Source organism: Carcharhinus amblyrhynchos, chromosome 13, assembly GCF_965287045.1.
Source record: "Carcharhinus amblyrhynchos chromosome 13, sCarAmb.v2.hapA, whole genome shotgun sequence".
NCBI lineage: Eukaryota > Metazoa > Chordata > Chondrichthyes > Carcharhiniformes > Carcharhinidae > Carcharhinus > Carcharhinus amblyrhynchos.
This window is the reverse complement of record NC_137336.1, coordinates 7,898,743-7,922,321: the sequence shown is the minus strand read 5'-3', so window position 1 is coordinate 7,922,321 and position 23,579 is coordinate 7,898,743. Positions and strand designations below refer to the sequence as shown.

The 23,579-nt window shown below is 45.7% G+C and overlaps 1 protein-coding gene across 1 annotated transcript in view; it reads right to left on the bottom strand.

Moving 5' to 3' along the window:
• Positions 1-10,802, bottom strand: part of apbb3 (amyloid beta (A4) precursor protein-binding, family B, member 3) — a 73,479-nt gene extending 62,677 nt beyond the window's left edge. Inside the window, exons 1-4 of the mRNA XM_080201204.1 lie at positions 10,757-10,802; positions 4,924-5,123; positions 4,252-4,343; positions 459-516 (exon numbers count right to left, since the gene is read on the bottom strand). Of these exons, the coding sequence (XP_080057330.1) occupies positions 459-516; positions 4,252-4,343; positions 4,924-5,123; positions 10,757-10,802 (396 nt within the window). The remainder of the gene's footprint in view (positions 1-458; positions 517-4,251; positions 4,344-4,923; positions 5,124-10,756) is intronic.
• Positions 10,803-23,579: the final 12,777 nt, after the last annotated feature.

Genomic DNA, 23,579 nt, shown 5'->3' with positions numbered 1-23,579 from the left:
GGGAAACAACCTCTCAACATCTCCCCTGTCAACCCCACCCCTCCCCCCCCCCCGAGAATCCTGTGTGTCTCAAAAAGGTCACCTCTCATTCTTCTAAACTCCAATGAGCACAGACCCAATCTACTCAACCTCTTCTCATCCCTCCATATCCAGGATCAACTCAGTGAACCTTCCCTGGACTGCCTCCAATGCCAGGATATCTTTCCTCGGATAAGGTAGACAGTATTCCAGATGACAAAGATGGGCTTTTACACGGGCGGCGAACTGTCAGAATCCAGCACTTCAGAGAGAAGTTGCTTCGACTGAGCTTGTCATCAGTGTGGTGGTGGTGAACGTGGATCGGATTACAGTTCTTTTGGGAATCCGGGCCAATTTATCGTCCCGTGTGTAAATTATACATACGATTACACTTTGGAGAGCTCCCCATATAAAAAAAAGGAGACAGAAGCTGGCTGTACCTTTGAGTCTGGATCACTGTTGAGCTGAAGGCTGCTGTCCTGCCACGGGAGCTCAGCTCTGCAACACAGGAAAGTATTATTGAGGAATGAACCATTTGAATTGAGAAATCAGTGGTAAAGATTGAACTATAAAACCTCGCATAATCTCAGGGTGTCCCAAATGGAGCACTTCTTCTTAAAAGAAAGGAAGGCTTGTATTTGAACAATATTCTGCACATCATAGAATCCCTACAGTGCAGAAGGAGGCCATTCAGCCCATCCTGTCTGAACCAACCACAATCCAACCCAGGCCCTATCCCCATAACCCCATGCATTTATCCTAGCTAGACACTAATTGGCTATTTAGCATACCCAATCAACCTAACCCGCACATCTTTGGAGAATGGGAGGAAACCGGAGCACCCGGAGGAAACCCACGCAGACACGGAGAGAATGCACACACTCCAGCTTTTAGGCTGATTGATTGGGTACTAAATTGTCCCTAAATTGGACCTCCCTGATCCTCGCACGTTAGGTGTAGACTAAAATCATGAATAAGTCACTGAGACAGTGGGACGGCGGCGCGGGCTCGTTGGGCCGAAGGGCCTGTTTCCCGTGCTGTGTTGTTCTTTGTTCTTTGTTCTTTGTTTGTCCACACAGACAGTGACCCGAATTGAACCCGGATCCCTGGCGCTGTGAGACAGCAATGCTAACCACTGTGCCACCATACATCCAGTGAATGAGTCGACATGCTTCACACATAACGGACAATTTTGAATTGTAGTCTCTGTTGTAATGTGGGAAAGGGGACAGCCAATCTCTGCACAGCAAACAGTGTGTATCATCTACAAGATGCAGTGCAGGAACCCAACAGCGCTCCTTAAACAGCGTCCGGAACTGTACCACCTCGCCCGCCTGAAGCTTGTAAGATTCCACCCACGGCCAACGGAGAATGCTGTTCTGCGAGTCTTGCCCGCTCTGATTCTGGGGTGGATGCGCTGATAAAATTCCTGCCAGCATCTTCCAAACCCACAACCTTTCCCATCTAGAAGGACAAGGGCAGCTGATACCTGGCAACACCATCACCTGGAGGTTCCATCCAAATCACTCATCATCCTAACTTGGAAACATGTTGACCATTCCTTCACTGTCGCTGGGTCACAACCTGGAACTCCCTCCCTAACTGCACTGTGTGTGCATCTACACCACATGGACTGCAGCGGTTAAAGGAGGCAGTACACCACCACCTTCTCAAAGGGCAATTAGGGATGGGCATTAAATGCTGACCCAGCCAGCGACGCCCACATCTCTTGCATGAATGAAGAGACAGGCAGCAATAATAATGATAAGGTTTTTGTGATCTTGACTGAGGGATTAATATTGTCCTTGGACTCTGGGGAGGACTCTCTTCCTCTTCTTTGAGAAAAGACGTGGTCCATTATCTCTACCTGAGACAGGATCTCGATTTAATATCTCATCTGAAAGACAGAGCCCCAACTGTGCAGCATTCCCTGTGCGCTGGCATCGGGTGTGTCAGCCTGGATTAGTTGCTCAACTCGTGCAGGATGTCTAGAACAAAGGGCACAGTTTCAGGAGACAGGCTGTGCCATTTAGGACTGAGATGAGGATATATTCCTTCACTCAGAGGGCTGTGGAAACATATATCTTTAAGAAGGAACTAGATAGATTTGCAGTCCAAAGATGTGCAGGTTAGGTTCTAAATTGCCCCTTAGTATCAGAAGGGCTAGGAAAAATGCATGGGATCATGGGAATAGGGGCTGGGTGGGGTTGTGTTCGGTGCAGAAGCAATGGGCCGAATGGCTTCCTTCTGCACTGTAGGATTCTATATTTTCCTGCCATGGGCTGATTGAGGTCTCTGATCCCAGAGGCACAGAGTGGATGGACCCTTTCAGAAGCTCCGCTTTAAAAATAATTACCCGTGGAGTGAAGACAGGAACCCCCAAAGACTGAGCACGGGAGATTAAAGAGAAATAAACCCTGAAATAGACTGGGGAGTTGGAACTGTGTGTTGCTTTGAATTAATTGCATTAAAATAATGTTAGGAACGTAGTTTTACCAAGATTCTGAGAGTCTTGGACCCCGGATGAGTAATCATTCAGGGATCATCACGTTTAAAGAAAGATCAGATCAGCCATCATCTTATTGAATGGCGGGGCAGGCTCGAAGGGCTAGATGGCCTACTCCTGCTCCTATTTCTTATGTTCTTATTATGTTCTTATGTGACCACACCAGGGAAGGTTTATACAGATGCTTCAAGGACTGAAGAATTTTCGCTATGAGAAAAGATTGGAGAGGTTGCTCTCCACCGGCCCCCCCAACCCCTCCCCTTCCCCACTAACTCTCCCCCTGTCCCCATCACCCCTTCCCCACCAACCTTCTCTTGCTCAAAATCCATTTCTCAAGTTTCCCAGTTCGCTGAAAGGTCACCAACCTGAAAGGTTAACTCTGTTTCTCTCGCCTGACCTGCTGAATATTTCCAGGTTTTATTTCAGACTTCCAGCGTCAGTGATATTTTGCATTTCAGAAAAGAAAATTGGACCGTCGTTTGGGAATGTTTGCCGTGGGATAAAGAGGCTGACGAGAGATATAACTGAGGCGCACAGCATTACAAGGGGTCTAGATAAATCAGATGGGAAAGTGCAATTCCCATGAGGAGAGGACATTGAGTAATCGATGGAAAGGCTGGAGGGAGTTGAGGAGAAAGTGTTTCGTTCTCTGACTGACAGAGATGGGACCACATCATACACATTTTTTTGAGAAGTAATTCTTGTCTGGGCATCGCTGGCAAGGCCAGCTTTTGATTGATTGATTGATTTATTATTGTCGTATGTATTGGGATATAGTGAAAGGTTTTGTTTCTTGCTAAACAGATAAAGCATACCATTCATAGAGTACATAGGGGCAAAGGACAGGAGAGGATGCAGAATATAGCATTACAGTAATCAACAGGGCGAGGTGAAAGATCAGCTTAGTAATCAGACCATTCAAAAGTCTGATGGCAGCAGGGAAGAAGCTGTTCTTGGGTGTGTGTTTTCAGACTTTCGTATCTTTTTCCCAGTGGGGTGCCCAAATTTAATTGCCTGTGAGCTGAGCGGATTGCTAAGCTACTTCAGTGAACAGCCACCTGCAGACCAAACCAGGAAAGGCCAGCGGATTTCACCAGCGGGGTCTCTCCGACAACGGTTTCACGGTCTCCGTTACTGAGAGCCACTGCTTTTCAATTCCAGATTATTGATTGAATTTAAATTCCACCGGTTGCCGAGGTGGGATTTCAATCCACGTCCCCAGACAGCATTAGCCTGGGCTCCCGGATTGCAAGCTCAGCGACATTACCACAATGTCTCCCCCTGTCCCCACTTGTGGGAGAGTAACCTACAAGGTTACAGGCAAGGAGTCGTCGGAAAGTGGGATTAGACGGGGTAGTGCTTTCTCGGTTGACATGGCAACGATGAGCCGAGTGGCCTCGTGCTGTGTTGTATGTTGTCCATGTTTCTGTGGTTTTCCAATTCAGTGGAAGGTGTGACATTCAAACACAGGGTGTCCAGGTGCTCTGCCTTAGTATATGTCACCCAGCATTGCAACAGACTGGATACTGCAGTCTGTGATTCATTGCTAAAGCTGATATTTGATGTGTTATAGGGGACACATTGATTCAATTTGTCAGTTAATTTAATTGAATTCAGGGCAGCGATACTGAAGGGCTCTCTCACTGCTCCCTCACTGAGAAAAGCTGGAATATCGATCCAGTAATACCCTCTTCCCCAGCTGAGGAGACGGGATAACGCTGCCTTACCCCAGATTTATTGATGAGGAAGCAGGCATCGAGCTCTCAAACTTGCCTGCCCGAGAGACACGATTAACTGCGGCAGCGCCTGGGACAACAGCCTGGGAGAGTCAGAAACAGGAGGATTAGACTCAGAAATGCTGATATAACACTCATTCCCGGAGAATATAATACTCACTCCCTCACACCATTCACAGCGACCATCGCACACTCAAATTCACTCACTCATATACGCACTCTTACAGCTCATGTGCACAGTCGCAATGACACACACACACACGATGACACACAGTCACAATGACACACACTCACAATGATACACACACGCACAATGACACACACACCTGCACACACACACACACACACACAGATACCCAAAATGTGCATGCACACACATACACTCACTCACACTTGCACACACACACACTGACGCAGACACTTACTCACACATGAACACACATAAATAAATACATACATTCACACTGGTATGCATACTAACACATGAGCATACACACTGATGCATATACTCAGACACATATTTACATATGAATATATGAACATATGTACACACTGGCACATGCACACATACATTCACACTGGAACACACACACACACACAGATTTGCTCACACCGCAGATTAAAATGGGGATCTTGCTCTCCGAGCGTTCCATTCTCACTCACCTTGTGCTCCAGGGTTGGTGACAGGGCTGTTGAGAGCTTCTCAGAGCCCAGGCTGATATCTGAGGTGCACGCTGGGTGCTGCCATTGTGTGGTGCCAGTTGGTACATGCCAATAGTAGGTTCCACTCGTGTCCCGGATTGTTCTCCACCCCGGAGGGAGGTCCGGATCTATTTCCAGTGATTGGTCATTCCACAGATTGTCTGCAAATGCACCATCGAGACAAAGTCACACAATGTTAGGATCTGGGACACAGTCCCTGAAGCAGAAAGGAATTGGCTAAATGTCCACGGCAATGGGGATTGAGCAGGAGGATAGATCTAACTGGACGGCTGAGGGGACCTCTACCTTCTAGAAGTAGAAGGGCAGCAGATATCTGGGATTGCCACCACATGGAGATTCTCTTCCCAGCCACTAGCCATGGTGACTTGGAAATATATCCCGTTCCTTCACTGTCACTGGACTGTGGATGGAAACCGGAGTAACCGGAGAAAACATACACGGACACGGGAGAAAGTGCAAACTCCACACAAAGACATTGACCCAAAGCCGGAATTGAACCCAAGTCCTGGAACTGTGAGGCAGCAGTGCTAACCACTCTGTCATCGTGCTGTCCACAAAGTTTTAGTCAGGCTCGCAGTGAGCAGGGTTAGAACCAGCTCCAGAAAGCCTCACTTGATTTTGATTCCAATGCCTTAACCATTCAGCCTTCACAGCTGTTGTATTAGGGTTTGGAACATATAGGGTTAATGTGGGGCTGAGTACCACCCACACAGTGATGTAAGAGAGCACATGATCTGCACCCACAGTCAGTCTAGTGTTGGACAGAGCCGTGTGTACCAGCCAGCACGGAGACAGCTCCGAGCTTGTACCTACACCGTGGATTTGTAGCGTTTCGGTTCACCAATGTATGAACTCTTCAATCCTGCTGAACTGTATCCATCATCCTACAACAGGAGCCACTTCAACATTAAACTGAAAGGCAGTCTCATTTCCCTGGGTCTGCGTAAGCTTTTAAACAGCAAAATCAATGAGAGGATGGAGAAATTGTCCAGAAGTATCTTAGTCCCTCTGTCACGTGGGCACATTCCCTACAGCAACGCTCAAAAAGCTCAAACATAAAAAGCAGCCCGCTTGATCAGCACTCCATTCCCCACCTTCAATATTCACTCCCTCCACCACAGTGGTGGCTGTGTGTACTAGCTACAAGATTCACTGCAACAACTGGACAAGACTCCCTCTGCAACAGCACCTTCAAACCTCTACCACTTAGATGAGAAGAACTGCAGACATATCGGAACACCACCACCTGAAATTTCAAATCACGCACGCCATACCAGCTTGAAAATATCTTAACTGTTCTTTTCATCATCGCTTGGCCAAAATTGTGGAACTCCCTCCCTGTCAGCACAGTGGGTTTACCCACAAAGGCTCAAGAAGGGGTTCACCACCACCTTCTCACAGAGTAACTTGAGAAGGTGGTGGTGATGGAGGGGGGAGGATATTGAATGTCGGAGCAGGCTCGCAGGGCCGAACGGCCTACTCCTGTTTCTAGTTTCCGCCTTACGAATGGGGAATAAGTGCTGGCCTTGTCAGAAATGTCCACATCCCTATTTGTTTAAAGAGCGATTGCGTAAAGAACACAGTTGGGAGTAGTGGTGCCCTGTGATTGAAAGGTAGGCACGTTATTGATCGTAACTATTCAGAAGAAGATAATATTATGGTACACAGGCTATAAATGGACAGAGTATGCACTGTTTTAGAACAAGGTGATCTGGGACTGAGGTCGGACTGAGAATGTGTGGCGCGCCAAGTCTTTCTAGGACCCACTGTCTTTGATTACAGCCATATCAAAATAGGATATAATAGTGATGTCCATGGGACAATATTAGCTCTGGTGGCCAATGAGATTGACTGGAAGGCTTTAATAGATTTATAACGGGACGTGGTATGCATGTTGCTATCAATGTCATGACTTTCAAACACCTGCCAAGGGATTTAAAAACTTACAATTTGTTGCACTGGATATTGTGAATCCTCTGCCACTCTGCAACCTGTTTCCAGTGCCCCTTCCCAACCATGAAGCCTTCATCGGGAGCAAATGAGGCCATTCACAGAATCATAGAACCCCTACAGTGCAGAAGGGGGCCATTCAGCCCATCAAGTCTGCACCGACAACAATCCCACCCAGGCACCATCCCTGTAATCCCACATATTTACCCCGCTAATCCCTCTAACCTATGCATCCCGGGACACTATGGGGCAATTTATGTAGATGCTCTGGAGGAGGGAACCGAGTGTAGGGTGTCGAAATTTGCTGATGACACCAAGATTGGTGGAACGGCAAATTGCGCGGAGGGTGTGGAGAGTCTGCAGAAGGATCTAGATAGGCTGGGCGAATGGGCCAGGAACTGGCAAATGGAATTTAATGTTGGCAAGTGCGAGGTGGTCCACTTTGGTAGGAATAATGGTAGGAAGGATTATTACTTATGTGGAGAAAAACTGCAGCAGGCGACGGTGCAGAGGGACCTCGGGGTCCTTGTGCATGAGTCGCAAAAACCCAGCTTGCAGGTGCAGCAGGTGGTCAGGAAGGCGAATGGGATGCTGGCCTTCATCGTGAGGGGGATTGAATATAAAAGTAGGGGTGTCTTGCTGCAGCTGTATAGGGCATTGGTGAGGCCGCAGCTGGAGTACTGTGTGCAGTTTTGGTCGCCGCACTTACGCAAGGATATTTTGGCCTTGGAGGGGGTGCAGAGGAGGTTTACTAGGCTGATTCCGGAGTTGAGGTGGTTGAGCTATGAGGAGAGGCTGAATAAACTAGGCTTGTACTCGTTAGAGTTTAGAAGAATGAGGGGAGATCTCATTGAGACGTATAAGGTGATGAATGGGATGGATAGGATAGAGGTGGAGAGACTCTTCCCGCTCAGGAAGGACAGTAGGACTAGGAGGCACAGCCTCAAGATAAAGGGGGGGCGGTTTAGAACGGAGTTGAGGAGGAACTTCTTCACTCAAAGGGTGGCGAATCTCTGGAATTCTCTGCCTGTTGAAGTGGTGGAGGCTGCCTCGCTAAATATTTTTAAGACGCGGGTTGATGGGTTTTTGATGAGAGAGGGGATTAAGGGTTATGGGGAGAGGGCGGGAAAGTGGAACTGAGCCACGACAGATCAGCCATGATCTTATTGAATGGCGGGGCAGGCTCGAAGGGCTAGATGGCCTACTCCTGCTCCTATTTCTTATGTTCTTATGTTCTTATGTAATTTAGCATGGCCAATGCACCTAACCCGCACATCTTTGGAATGTGGGAGGAAAGTGGAGGAAACCCACACAGACATGGGGAGAACTTGCAGATTCCACACAGACACCACACAACCCTCCATGCTATTGCAATATTCAATCTGATCAGGGCTGATCTGTACCTCACCTCCATCCATCTCCATATCTCCCAGCACCCTTCCCCAGCAAAGATCCATCAATCTCAGTCTTGACAGTTTCAACAGCACCCATTCTGCCTCCTTGTTCTTGATACAGTTGCTCTGTATTTCATAGAATCATAGAATCCCTACATTGCAGAAGGAGGCCATTTGGCCCATCGAACCAGCACTGAGCACAACCCCACCCAGGCCCTATTCTCATAACCCTACATATTTACCCTGCCTGTCCCCTAACATTAAGAGACAATTTAGCACGGCCAATCAACCTAACCTGCACATCTTTGGACTGTGGGAGGCAACCGGAGCACCCGGAGGAAACCCACACAGACACGGGGAGAATGTGCAAGCTCCCACAGAAAGTGACTCGAGGCTGGAATTGAACTCAGGTCCCTGGCGCTACGAGGCAGCAGTTCTAACCACCGTGCCACCCAACAAATTTCGCCGAGCAAATCCCAAATATCATTTTAAACACGTTGCTTATATCATCATTATACGTTGAACCAAATACAAGCCAAGTTTACTTAATCTGGCTTCCCAGGTGTATCCCTTTCTTGTGCTAGAGTCATTCTGATGAACCAATAACATGTCCATTCCGAGGTGTGCCAATTCTTTCTGAGGTCTGTCATCCAGATTTACTCCAATGGAGGTCTGACCTCTTCACAATTAGCCCCCCGCCTCCCCACATACTTTTGTATCTCAGCCCCTTTGAGATGAGGACTGGAGGATGTTAAAGAGATCATTCCACTCTAGAGGGAGTGGGAATCTGATGAGGATTTCCAGTTCTGCTCCTACCATTGAGGAAGAGAAGGAATGTCCACTCGCTGAACCATGGGCAAAATCAATGCCTCTTGTCTCCCAGATGGTTAGCAAGCCAGTGGGGTCCCCAACCCAAGGCCCTCTGGATGCTACATGTCCCCTGCACATCACCCCTCAAGAAGCAAAAGAGAAAACACTGGAAAATCTCAGCAGGTCTGCCTGCTTCTGTAAGGAGAGAAAAGAGTTGACATTTCAAGTCCAGAAGACACTTTGTCAAAGCTAAAAGTGGGAGGGAATGAAAGATGAGTCAGAGCCACAAAAACAAAAGGGAAAGGCTGCTCATAGCAATCCATAGAGAGAATAGAAGGTGTGAATGGCCAAATGGCAGTGAAGCTGAAATCAGAGGGTAAACTGTGACAGATGAAAATGTGGGGGAAGAGGGGGGATGGATGGGAGAGAGGTAAAATTGAGAAAAAGGGGAGAAATGGTAAGGAAAGGGAGGATAAAATAGGAGAAAAGAGGAGGAAGAAAAATAAAGAAAGACAATAAAGAAATAAAAGGTAGAGAACAATTGAAAATTAAATAAAATGAAAAGGGTCCGAGGTGGGGTAGAGCTAATGATCTGAAGGTGTTGAATTTGATGTTGAGAATGGAAGTCTGTAAAGTGCCGAGTTGGAAGATGAGATGCTGTTCCTCCAGTTTGCGTTGAGCTTCACTGGAACATTGCAGCTGGCCAAGGACAGAGCTGTGGACATGGGAGCAGGGTCGTGTGTTAAAATGACAAACAACCAGAAGGTCAGGGTCCTGACTGCGCACAGACCAAAGATCTCTTATAAACGAGATGGCAGACATCTCTGAACAAGGCAGCTGTGTTGTCCTTTAAACAACTTCCACTGGAAGCTTTAATGACCACTTGACAGCTGGGTTAAGTACATATACTTGAAGAAATGCGGCTCCGCATTCAACAGCTCATTGAGTTAATAACCATGGAATTGGTGCATCTGTGAAGCGTGGGCGCATCTGAAAGAAGCTGTGACTGTGAAATAATGATAATAATTGAATGTCGGCCTGACAGGCTTGGCTCACTGGCTGTCAGCTCCCTTACCTCGGAGTCAGGAGGCTTTTGGAACAAGCCCCACTCCGCAGTCTCAAACTCAAATCCTTGGCTGTTGCTGTACTGAGGCCATTGGTGGCACTGACTCGCATATCAGACATTAAATAGATGTCTCGCCTGTTCTCTCAGGTGAACCCAAACACCTTCCTCGGTCATTATTTATAAAGAGTCCCAGGTGTGATGGGCTGAATGGTCTCTTCCTGTGCACCACCTCATTGTAGGAATCTATTAGCAGGGGAGTTCTCCCCAGTATCCTGAAAATATTTACCCTCCCAAAACAAATTAATCTTAAGAAGAGTGTTCAGTCACGCTCACATTGATTTTTGCGATCACATCGAAGATGCCAAAAGACAATACCGGACCAAGCTAGAGTCCCAGGCTGGCCATACCCACCCCCACCAACTATGGCAAGGTCTACAAGACATAACAGGCTCCAAGATGAAGGCATGTAAAATCGCCGGCTCCGATACACCCCTCCCTGATGAGCTCAATGCATTCTACACCCGTTTTGAGCAAGAGGTCAGTGACTGCTTACCCTCCACACCGGAAACCCTGGATGAACCTATATCTGGGATCACCATTGCCGATGTCGGAGCAGCTTTCTCCCAGGTCAGCCCAAGGAAAGCGACTGGCCCGGGATGGGACAGAGGCCGTGACAGAGACTATGACAGAGAGCAGGACACAGACTGACAGAAGCTGTGACAGAGAGTGGGATAGAGAGTGGGACAGAGAATGGGATACTGACTATGACAGAGACTGTGACAGAGTGGGACACTGACTATGATGGCGATTGGGACACTGATTGTGACAGAGAGTGGGATAGAGAGTGGGACAGAGAGTGGGATACTGACTATGACAGAGACTGTGACAGAGAGCGGGACACCGTGACAGAGACCGTGACAGAGATTGGGACACTGACTGTGATGGACATTGGGACACTGACTGTGACAGAGAGTGGGGTGGGATCAAACACTCTCCTCGAATTCAACCTGGCACAACAGTGCATTTCCTCACCACCTGTTTACTGAGGTTATGTCAGGAGGATTTACTATTGCAGAACTATTTATACACAGGAGCCAGTGATAAAGCTACCCTCCATCCGGTCTCTGTGATTGAACAGTGCAGAGCAGTTATCCACCTCAATGCCAGCTCTCTCTCTCTTCCAACATCTCACCAGGAACGTCAGAGCTAAAATTAGATTCTGCTCCAAGCATTCGAGATTGTGCTTATCTGCAAACAAAGCCCTAATAAAATGGAATTTGAAAGCTGCAGGTATCGAAAGGGGATTTAAAAATCAAATTAACAGTTTAACAGACTCGTCACCCTGTCTCTGCGTCTCTCTCTCTCTCTGACATCCATATATTAATGTATCGAGAGAATTGGGCTAAGATTGAAATTGCCATAGCGGGGCAGCAGAAAGACTGGTCAAAGCTAACGAAACAAAGGCAGAGATCAGGGTGAGGTTGTGGGACATGGGGAAAAGGAAATTTGGGGCCCGATTTAGAAAGTTTTGATCCATTAACATCAGTCAGTGTCATCAGTGGCTCTTGCTTCAGGGTCAGATCCTTATGTGACCAAAATGAAAAAACGCTGGAAAATCTCAGCAGGTCTGACAGCATCTGTGGAGAGAGAATAGAGTCAACATTTAAAACATTGGCTCTATTCTCTCTCCGCAGATGCTGTCAGACCTGCTGAGATTTCCCAGCATTTTCTGTTTTTGTTTCAGATTCCAGCATCCGCAGTAATTTGCTTTTAAATGTGTGACCAAGGCCTCTCCAGAGATTTGAGTACACTAATTCAGACTGATGTTCCCACAGTGAGTGCACAACATTAGCACAAGTGCTGTCTTTCAGATCAGCTGAAACTCTCCCACTCTCTGCCCCATTCTCTGTTAGATCCATCCCACTCTTTGCCACAATCTCTACCCCACTCTCTGTCAGTCTCTGTCACAGCCTCTGTCACACTCTCTGCCCTGCTTCTCTAACACAGTCTCTGTCCCACCCTCTGTCATACTCTCTGTCACAGCTTCTGTCACAGTCTCTGTCCCACTCTCTGTCACGCTCTCTATCACACCTCTCCGTCACAGTCTTTGAACCAGTCTCTGTGCCATTCTCAGGTAAACAGGAAACAAAAACCATGTGGCATGGTGACACACTGGTTAGCACTGCTACCTCGCAGAGCCAGGGACCCGGGTTCAATTCCCAACTTGGGTCACTATCAGTGCAGAATTTGCACATTCTCCCCGTGTCTGCGTGGGTTTTGTCCGGGTGCTCTGGTTTCCTTCCACAGTCTGAAAATATGCGGGGTAGGTTGATTGGCCATGCTAAATTGCCCCTTAGTGTCAGGGGGATTAGCAGGGTAAATACATGGGGTTATGGGGATAGGGCCTGGGTGGGATTGTTGTCAGCGCAGGCTCGATGGGCCAAATGGCCTCCTTCTGTTCAGCAGGGATTCTATGAGGAACAGTGAGAATGTTCTGGCCAATAATTACCCCTCAACCAATCATCACTAAAAAAACAGATTATCCATTCATTATCACATTGATGTTTGTGGGAGCTTGCTGCGTCGAAAATAACTGTCGTGTTTCCTACATTATAAAGCTATTGGCCGTAAAGTGATTTGGAAAATGCCGAGGAAGAATGTTAATAAATTGTTCCTGTCTCTCTGATAGAGTTATTAAAATTCATCCTAATCTGTAGTTAGGAACATCAGAACATACATAGGAATTAGGAGCAGAAGTTGGCAAATTCAGCCTTCGAGTTTGCTCCGCCATTCAATCAGATCATGCCTGATCTCTCGCTGATCTCAAATCCACCTCTCCACCTGTTCCCGTATCCCCTTATCCCTTTTTCCATTAGAAATATATCCATCTCCTTCTTAAAACCATTCAATGATTCAGTCTCCACCACACTATGGGGCAGCGAGTTCCACAGATTCACCACCCTCTGTGAGAACTAGTTCCTCAGTTTTAAATCTACCACCTCTCAACCTATACCTGTGACCTCTTGTTCTAGTTTGCCTCACAAGACTCACCCAGTTCCACCCAGAGTGAACATGTTGATATGATAGAATCCCCACAGTGCAGAAGGAGGCCCATCGAGCCTGCACCAACCACAATCCCACCCGGGCCCTATCCCCATAATCCCATGTATTTACCTTAGCTAGTTCCCCTGACACTAAGGGTCAATTTAGCATGGCTAATCAATCTAACCCACACATCTTTGGAGTGTGGGAGGAAACAGAGCACCCAGAAGAAACCCATGCAGACACGGGGAGAACATGCAGACTCCACACAGACAGTGACCCAAGCCGGGAATCGAACCCAGGTCCCTGGCACTGTGAGGCAGCAGTGCTAACCACTGGGCCACCGTGCTGCCCCACTGATTCTTATGGTGATTCCCTAACCCTTACCCAAATGGGGACAGTTGTGTTTAATTACCAATTTAAAACATGTATTCTACAGCAGTACAATTTTAACATTAACATTGAGGTTATACTACCACTCCTCATACTTCTTGCTTGCTGAAATCAATTGCTTCACGCTTTTCTAATTTAAAATTTATCTGTCACGTTTGCCCATTTCACCAAACTATCTGCGTGTCTCCTCAGCATCTGTAACTGTACTTCTCACTGTTTCCAACATTTCCAAATTTTGTCTCGTCTGCAGATTTTGAAATTGTGTCCCCGCCTTGTACCCAAATTCAAATTATTAATCTATATAAAAGTCATGGTCCCAATATCAACCCCCGAGGGAGTTCACTGTATGTTTCACTCCAGACTGGAGAACAATAGTCACCATTGCTTTCTGATGCAAAGCCAATCTTTTTTATTCATTTGTCGGACACTGGCGACGCTGGCTGGCCAGCATTTATTGCCCATCCTTAGTTGTCCTTGAGGGGCAGTCAAGAGTCAACCACATTGCTGTGTCCCTGGAGTCACATTTAGGCCAGACCAGGTAAGGATGGCAGATTTCCTTCCCTAAGGAACATTAGTGAACCTGATGGGTTTTTCTGACAATTGGTAATGGTTTCATGGTCAACAGTAGGTTCTTAATTCCAGGTTTTTTTATGGAATTCAGATTCCACCATCTGCTGTGGTGGGTTTCGAATGAATATTATTTGATTTGATTGATTTTATTTATTATTGTCACATGTATTAACATACAATGAAAAGTATTGTTTCTTGTGTGCTGTACAGACAAAACATACTGTTCGTAGAGAAGGAACTGAGAAAGTGCAGAATGTAGTGTTACAGTCATCGCCAGGATGTAGAGAAAGATCAACTTAATGCAAGGTAAGTCCATTCAAAAGTCTGACAGCTGCAAGGAAGAAACTGTTCATGTGTCGGTTGGTACGTGACCTCAGAGTTTTGTATCTTTTTCCTGATGGAAGAAGGTGGAAAAGAGAATGTCCAGGGTGCGTGGGGTCCTTGAAACTGGCTGCTTTTCTGAGGCAGCGGGAGGTATACACAGAGTCAATGGATGGGAGGCTGATTTGCATGATGAATTGAGCGACATTTTGTAGTTTCTTGTGGTCTTGGGCAGGGCAGGAGCTCATACCAAGCTGTGATACCACCAGAAAGAATGCTTTCTATGGTGCATCTGTAAAAGTTGGTGAGAGTCGTAGCTGACATGCTGAATGTACTTAGTCTCCTGAGACAGTAGAGGTGTTGGTGGGCTTTCTTAACTATAGTGTCGGCATGGTGGGGAGGAACCAGGACAGGTTGATGGTGATCTGGACACCTAAAAACTTGAAGCTTTCGACCCTTTCTACTTCATTCCCATTGATGTAGACAGGGGCATGTCCTCCTTTACGCTTCCTGAAGTTGATGACAATCTCCTTCATTTTGTTGACATTGAGGAAGAGATTATTGTTGCTGCACCAGATTCTCTATCTCATTCCTGTAATCAGTCTCACCATTGTTTGAGATCCAACCCACTACGGTGGTGTCATCAGCAAGCTTGAAAATAGAATTGGAGGGGAATTTGGCCACACAGTCACATGTGTTTAAGGGGTATAGAGGGGGCTGCGAACACAGCCTTGTGGGGCATCGTTGTTGAGGATGATTGTGGAGGAGGTGTTGTTGCCTATCCTTACTGACTGTGGTCTGTGAGTTTGGAAATTCCATTCGCAGAGGCTGGAGTTATCTGATTTTCTGGATTAATTAGCTGAGTTTCTGGATTAATAGTCTAGCAGTAACACATTGCCATTGCCTCCCCAGTGGAAGGCACAAAGGAGCATAGGCTTGTCTCTCTACTAGAGAGAGACAAAAAGTTACATAGCATGAGATACACTCGACATCAGGCATGGGGTAAGAAGACGAACCACCTTGAACTATCATAGCCAGAGCAGGGATTGACTCAACTCATTGGCAACATTCTGAACCACTGTCAAATCAACTCACCTACTGAGCTAACTGACCCCCACTTGATACTCACACTGTCACTACCCTTTACCTCCATTAGCTTCACTTTTTTAAATCCCTTATGGGGTTGTTTAACAAAATGTATTAAATTTTTATCAATTTTAAAATCCACAAACACAACAGCAACCTTTCTCTAACCTTCCTCACTGAGAGAAATCACAAAGTGATGTCGAGGTGACATCGTATATATATTGTAGAGAGAGAGAGGGGGAGAAAGAGATAGAGATAGAGAAACAGAGGGATAGAGAGATAAAGAGAAAGAGAGAGAGAGAAACAGATAGAGAGAGAGAGAGATGGGGGAAAGTGACAGAGATAGAGAGAAAGATGGGGGGGGTAGAAATAGAGATAGAGAGACAGATAGCGAGAGAGATAGACAGACAGATAGAGAGGGGGAGAAAGTGATAGAGATAAAGAGACAGAGAGAGGGAGATAAAGAGAGAGATAGAGAAACAAGAGAGAAAAAGACAGATAGAGAGAGAGACAGAGACCAACAGAGAGAGAGGGGCAGAAACAGATAGCGAGAGAGAGAGATAGATAGAGAGGTACAGAGAGAGACAGACAGATAGAGAGAGAGAGACAGACAGACAGACAGACAGAGAGATAGAGACAGAGAGAGATAGACAGAGAAACAGGCAGAGAGAGAGAGGCAGATAGAGAGGAAGAGGGAGAGAGTGATATAGATGGAGAGAGACAGAGAGAATTAGATGGAGAGATAGAAAGGGAGAGACAGAGAGATAGAGAGAGAAACAGATGGAGAGATAGTGAGAAAGATAGATAAAGACAGAGAGATAGAGAGAGAGAGACAGATATGTAGAGAGAGAAAGACTGAGAGAAAGGGGGGAGAGAGAGAGATAGAGATAGACAGAGAGGGGCAGAGATAGAGAGAGAAGGAGAGAGTGATAGAAATAGAGATTGAGAGAGATAGAAAGAGAGATAGACATAGAGAGAGAGATAGGGAGATAGAGATAGAGTGAGAGGGAGAGAGTGATAGTGAGAGAGATAGAGAGAAACAGATAGATAGAGATAGAGAGAGAGAGAGATAGACGGAAAGAGAGAGGGAGACATAAATAGAGAGAGAGGGGCGTTAGAGATAGAGAGACAGAGAGTTAGAGATAGAGAGAGGGAGAGAGATAGAGAGAGAGAAAAACAGAAAGCAGGTGAGGTAAGTATTCTGGTAAGCTTTTAATCTAATCTAAATTAATCAACTTTAAAATAAGACTTCATCGATTCATTAATATAAAAATCAAAAACTAAAGCAGATTTAATAATTTATTGTATAATTCAGGGGCACTGCAGAGGGACTGGCCATAATCTTCGACACAGGAATGGTGCCAGAGGATTGGAGAATTGCGAATGTTGCACACTTGTTTAAGAAACGGTGTAAAGATAAGCCCAGAAACTTTCAGCCTGTAAGTTTAACCTCAGTGGTGGGGAAACAGTGAAAAACAATAATTCGGGAAAAAAATTAACAGTCACTTGGATGAATTAATTGAGGAAAGCTGGACTGGAATTGTTTAAGGGCAAATCATCTTTGACGAATTTGCTTGAGCTTTTTGATGCGGTACCAGAGAGGGTCGATGGGGGTAGTACGGTTAATGCGATGTACATGGACTTCCAAAAGACAGCTGATAAAGTGCCGCACAACAGAATTGTGAGTAAAATTAGAGTCCGTGAAATAAAAGGGTCAGTAACAGCATGGATACAGAATTGCCTGAGTGGCAGCAAACAGAGATTAGCTGTTGCCTTTTAGCCTGGAGGACAGTTTAGAGCGGACTTTCCCCAGGTCAGTGTTGAGACCCCTGCTTTTCCTGACATATATTAATGGCCAGGATTTTGATGTACAGGGTGCAATTTCAAAACCTGCTAGTACTGCAAACTGTGAGGGGTATAGCGTTAAACTTCAAGTGGACATAAACAGGTTAACAGAATGAGCAAGAGATAGATGAAATTTAATGTGGGGAAGTGGAAAGTGATTCATATTGGTGGGAAGAATGCAGAGAGACAATATAAAATAAAGGCGTACATCTCTAAAGGGTGTGAAGGAGCAGTAGAACCTGGCTGTACATGCGCACAGATTATTGAAAGTGGCAGGATAGATTGTGAGTATGGTTAATAAAGCAGTCAGATCCTCAGCTTTAGAAATAGAGGCGTAGACTACAAAAGCAAGATGGCTTATGTATAAAACTCTGGCTCAGCCTCAACTGGAGTGTTGTGTCCAATTCTTTGGGAAGGATGTGAAGGGTTTAGAGGAGACGCAGAAACAATTCCCGAGAATATTTCCCAGGAATGTGGATCCTCATTAAACTGGAGAATCTGGGGCTGTCCTCCTGGGAGAAGAAAAGATTCAGAGGAGATTTGACAAAACTGTTCACAATCATGAGGGATCTGCTGGTGGAAGGATCAAGAACCCTTGTCTCTATGAGGTGAATTGCTCATGACAACCTGAAGGCCCCTCTGGGCTGGAACTACTCAATGATTCCATGATTCAATGATCAAAGAGCTTGATCAAGTTAACCGAACACAATTTATCTTTAACAAAGCCATTCCTGCTTATCATCTGACCACCCCAACCCCCAAGGTGCTTAGATCACTGGGATCGCTGCTCCTGAGACTGTCAAGCATTTTGATGGGGCAGATTAGAGGAAGCTTCATTCTGCATCTATACCTGACCGAGCATAGTCAACGCCAACACTCTGTCCACACAATAGGCAAGTGCTCCATTTAGAATAGAAAATGAAGGAAGACATTATTCAACTAAACAAAGCTCTGGTTAGATCAAACCTGAACAGATCTGGACACCACAAACATAACAAGAATAACTGCCCTCGAAGGATCATGCAATATAGACCTAGCAGAATGATAACAAGACTCCAAGGTTTAAGCTACAAGTAGAGACTAAGCAAATTAGGATTGTATTCCCTGGAAGTTAAAGGATTTAATCAATGTTTTCAAGATGTCAAGGGGCAAAGATAGGTTAGGTTGGGAATAACTCTGTTAGTTGTGGAGCCTGGGTCAAGAGAGAACAATCTAAAAATGAAGCCAAAACATTCAGGAGTGAAATTAGGAAACACTTCTACACACAAACTTTGGAACTCTCTTCCACAAATGGCAATTTTAAGTTTAGGTTTTAAGTTTATTTATTAGTGTCACAAATAGGTTTACACTAACACTGCAATGAAGTTACTGTGAAAATCTCCTCGTAGCCACACTCTGGCGCCTGTTCGGGTACATTGAGGGAGAATGTCTTTCAGACTGTGGGAGGAAACCAGAGCACCCGGCAGAAACCCACACAGACACGGGGCAGCTCCGCATAGATAGTCACCCAAACCGCGATTCAAACCTGGGTCCCTGATGCTGTGAGACAACCGTGCTAACCATTGTGCCAGCGTTCCGATTATTCATGTCAAAATTGAGATTGATTGTTTTCCAGGGATGGTAAGGGATGTGAGGCAATGTTTACAAGCCATTAGGTTCAGATCAGCCATAATGTAATTGCGGTGGGAGAACATGCTCCTGCCCTATATTCCCCAGCACTAACACGAGGACCTAAGAAATAAGAACTAGAGTTGGCCATTTGGCCTGACAGCCTGCTCCGTTACTCAGTACGACCATGGCTGACATTTTGCACAAACTCCACTTTCCCGTCCAATCCCCATGTCCCTTACTTTCCTGAGAGACAACCAATCTGTCTATTCCCGTCTTAAATATATTCACTGATGGGCCATCCACACCTTCAGGTGAATTCCAACGGTTCACAATTTCCCCCCATCTCCATCCTAAATGATTAGCGCCTTATGGCTTGATGACAGAAGCCAGAGGATGTTTGTAGAGGATTGTTTTCAAACTGGAGGCCTGTGACCAATGGTGTGCCTCAGGGATTGGTGCTGGATCCTCTGTTATTTGTCATTTATATTAATGACTTGGATGAGAATATAGGAGGCATAGTTAGTAAGTTTGCAGATGACACCAAGATTGGTGGTATAATGGATAGCCAAGAAGATTAGCTCCGATTGCAACGGGATCTTGATCAACTGGGCCAGTGGGCTGATGAATGGCAGACGGAGTTTAATTTAGATAAATATGAGGTGATGCATTTTGGTGGATTGAACCAGGACTTTCTCAGTTAATGGTAGGGCATTGGGGAGAGTTACAGAGATCTAGGGGTAAAGGTTCACAGCTCCTTGAAAGTGGAGTCACAGGTGGACAGAGTGGTGAAGGCGGCATTCGGCATGCTTGGTTTCATCGGTCAGAACACTGAAAACAGGAGATGGGACATCTTGTTGAAGTTGTACAAGACATTGCTAAGACTACACTCGGAATACAGTGTACAGTTCTGGTCACCCTATTACAGAAAGGATATTATTAAACTAGAAAGAGTGCAGATTTACTCGGATGTTACTGGGACTTGATGATTTGAGCTATAAGGAGAGGCTGGATAGACTGGGACCTTTTTCTCTGGAGCGTAGGACGCTGAGGGGCAACCTTATAGAAGTCTGTAAAATAATGAGGGGCATAGATCAGCTAGATAGTCAATATCTTTCCCCAAAGATAGGGAAGTCTACAACTAGAGGCCATAGATTAAGGTGAGAGATACAAAAGAGTCCAGAGGGTGGTGAGTGCCTGGAACAAGCTGCCAGAGATAGTAATAGAGGCGGGGACAATTTTGTTTTTTAAAAAGCGTTCAGACAATTATCGAGTACGATGGGTCTAGAGGGATATGTACGAAATGCGGGCAATTGGAACTAGCTTAGGGGTTTAAAACAAAGGGCGGCATGAACAAGTTGGGCCGAAGGGTCTGTTTCTATGCTATAAACCTCAATGACTCCATTATCCTGATTGTGCCCCTTCGTCTAGACTCTCCAGCCTGGGGAAGCAACCTCTCAGTCTCTACCTTCATCATAGTGATGAGCCTGAGACCAGCAAAGGAAAAATGATTACAGCAAAATTGCCCATTAATCAGTGACACACCTTCAATTGCAAACACTGATGTTGCATGGAATACTTCAGCAAAAACTGCCTGATCAGTGTAACTCATATTAACATCGACGCTGCTTTTACAACAAAGATTCTTCAGCCACCCTGACAGGTTGAATCGATCCTGCCAGTGGAATTCCAGGAAATATATTTCTGCCACTTTCAGAAAGACTGAACTTGCATTCTGACAGCAACCTGAGCAATTCCCGGACATTGCAAAACGTTTTGAAGCCAATCCTATAGTTTTGAGCCAAAGTGAGATGCTGCGGATGAAACCCGATCCATCGGAAGGTCACAAACTTTGTTCCTTTCTCCAGAGACGCTGCCAGACCTGCCGAGAACTACCAGCGTTCTATGTAAGTACTCTCGAAGCATCGTTACTGGAACAATGTAGGAAACCCGACAACCAATTTGTGCACAGGCTGCTCTCTCACACAAAACAGTGAGATAAACAACACCATCATCTGTTTCAGTGGGTCAATATTGACTTACCACAGAAACCATAGAAAATTACAGCTCAGAAACAGGCCTTTTGGCCCTTCTTGTCTGTGCCGAACCATTTTTTGCCAAGTCCCTCTGACCTGCACTTGAACCCTATCCCTCCACACCCCTCTCATCCATGAACCCGGCCAAGTTTTTCTTAAATGTTAAAAGTGACCCCGCATTTACCACTTTATCTGGCAGCTCATTCCACACTCCCACCACTCTCTGTGTGAAGAAGCCCCTGCTAATATTCCCTTTAAACTTTTCCCCTTTCACCCTTAACCCATGCCGTCTGTTTTCTTTTCTCCCCTAGCCTCAGTGGAAAAAGCCTGCTTGCATTCACTCTATCTATACCCATCAAAATCGTATACACCTCTATCAAATCTCCCCTCATTCTTCTACGCTCCAGGGAATAAAGTCCTAACCTATTCAATCTCTCTCTGAAACTCAACTTCTCAAGTCCCTGCAATATCCTCGTGAACCTTCTTAGAAAGATGGGAGAGAAGAACACTCTGCCCTTAGACTCACAAAATAACTGGAAATACAATAAAGAAGGATTCCACTTGAACCATCAGATCATGTGGCCTCTTAGAAAGAATTCTCCAGTTAGAGCCCCCCTCTGCTCCCCACAGTTCTACAATTTTATTTATTATTTGAAGCATTTATCCAATTCCTTTTTGAAAGTGATTATCGATTCTGCTTTCACCATTCTCTCAAGCACTGCATTCCAAATGATGAGGGGCACAGTGGCACAGTGGTTAGCACTGCTGCCTCACAGCACCAAGGACCTGCGTTCGATTCCCAGCTCAGGTCACTGTCTGTGTGGAGTTTGCATGGTTTCCTCTGGATGCTCCAGTTTCCTCCCGCAGTCTGGAAGAACAGAGGGTGACTAGGGGAATTTCACAGTAACTTCATTGTAGTGTTAGTGTAAGCCTTACTTGTGGCAAATAAATAAACTTTTTTACTTTACAATAACTTGCCATGTTCAATAAAATTTCCACCTGTTGCCTTTGATTCTTTTGCCAATCTCCTCAAATCAGTATCCTATAGTTACTGAAACTGTTGCCATTGGAAACAGTTTCTACTTGTTTGTTCTATCAGAACCTTGCAAGATTTTGATTGTCTCAATCAAATCTCCCCACAACCTTCTCTGCTCAAAGGGAGAACAATCCCAGATTCTCCTCTTTCTCCATGGTCCTAGGTCTTTTATCCCTATTGCCAATTCTTTTTCTTATTCAATCACAGGTTGTGCACATCACCGGCTAAGCCAGCATTTATTATCCAACCCTTTGAGATGGTGGTGGTGATCCGCCTTCCAAACCGCGGCAGTCCATGTGGTGTAGGTACATCCACAGTGCTGTTAGGGAGGACATTCCATTATTTTGACCCAGCGACAATGAAGGAATAGCGATATATTTCCAAGTCAGGACGCTGGGTGATTCGGAGGGGAACCTCCAGGTGGTGGTGTTCCCAGGTACTTGCTGCTCTTGTCCGGAAGTTCTGGAAGGTTTTCCAGGAATTCTAGCAAACTTCCCACCATCTCCAAGGCTTTGTGACCCTTCTTAAAACACAAACTGGCCAAAGGTCTCCAGCTGAGGCCTAGTTCTATAAAAAGCCTGGCTAAACTCTCTTGTTTTTGTACTCAATGGCTCCACTTATAAAGCTCAGGATCTGTTCCTACACTTCCTTAAAAATATCACATTTTGTTTATATTGCCTTTAATTATTCTTCCTGCCAAAATGAATCACTTCACACTTCCATGCGTCACATTAAATCAGCCCTTTACTCCAATTTCTTACAACTTTCCTCACTGTTTACTACATCCCTGAGTCACAAACTTTCAAATTAAGTCTCATGTGCCGAAGAAATACTTTGAAATTCATTCTGTCATCGGGCGTGGACATCACTGGCAAGGCCAGCATTTGTTGCCCATCCTTAGTTGCCCTTAAACTCAGTGGCTTGAGAGGCCATTTCAGAGCCAATCCCATTGCCATGGGTCTGGAGTCACATGTAGGCCAGGCCAGGTAAGGACAATAGATTTCTTTCCTTAAAGGGGCATTGGTGAACCAGGTAGGGTTTTTAATGATAATTGACAATGCTTTCATGGCCACCATTGTGGAGGCTAACTTTCAGTTGTAGGTCTAGATTCCAGTTGCCATGACGGGATTTGAACTTGCATCTACAGAGCATTACGCTCGCTAACTGAGCCAGTAACACACTCTGTGTCCACAGGGCATCACCCTAGCTAACTAAGCCAGTGACACACCACCATCTTCCCCTGATATAATATACATTATATCCCCTGATATGATAAAACATTGCTCTGGGATCTCTTAATTCCAACTGAGGGATGACATTTCATCCAAAAGACCTCTGACAGTGCGATACTTCCTCAGTACTGACACTGTGAGTGTCAGCCGAGATTTTGTGCTCCAGTCTCTGTGGTGGGATTTGAACCCTCTCCTGCTGAGGTGAGA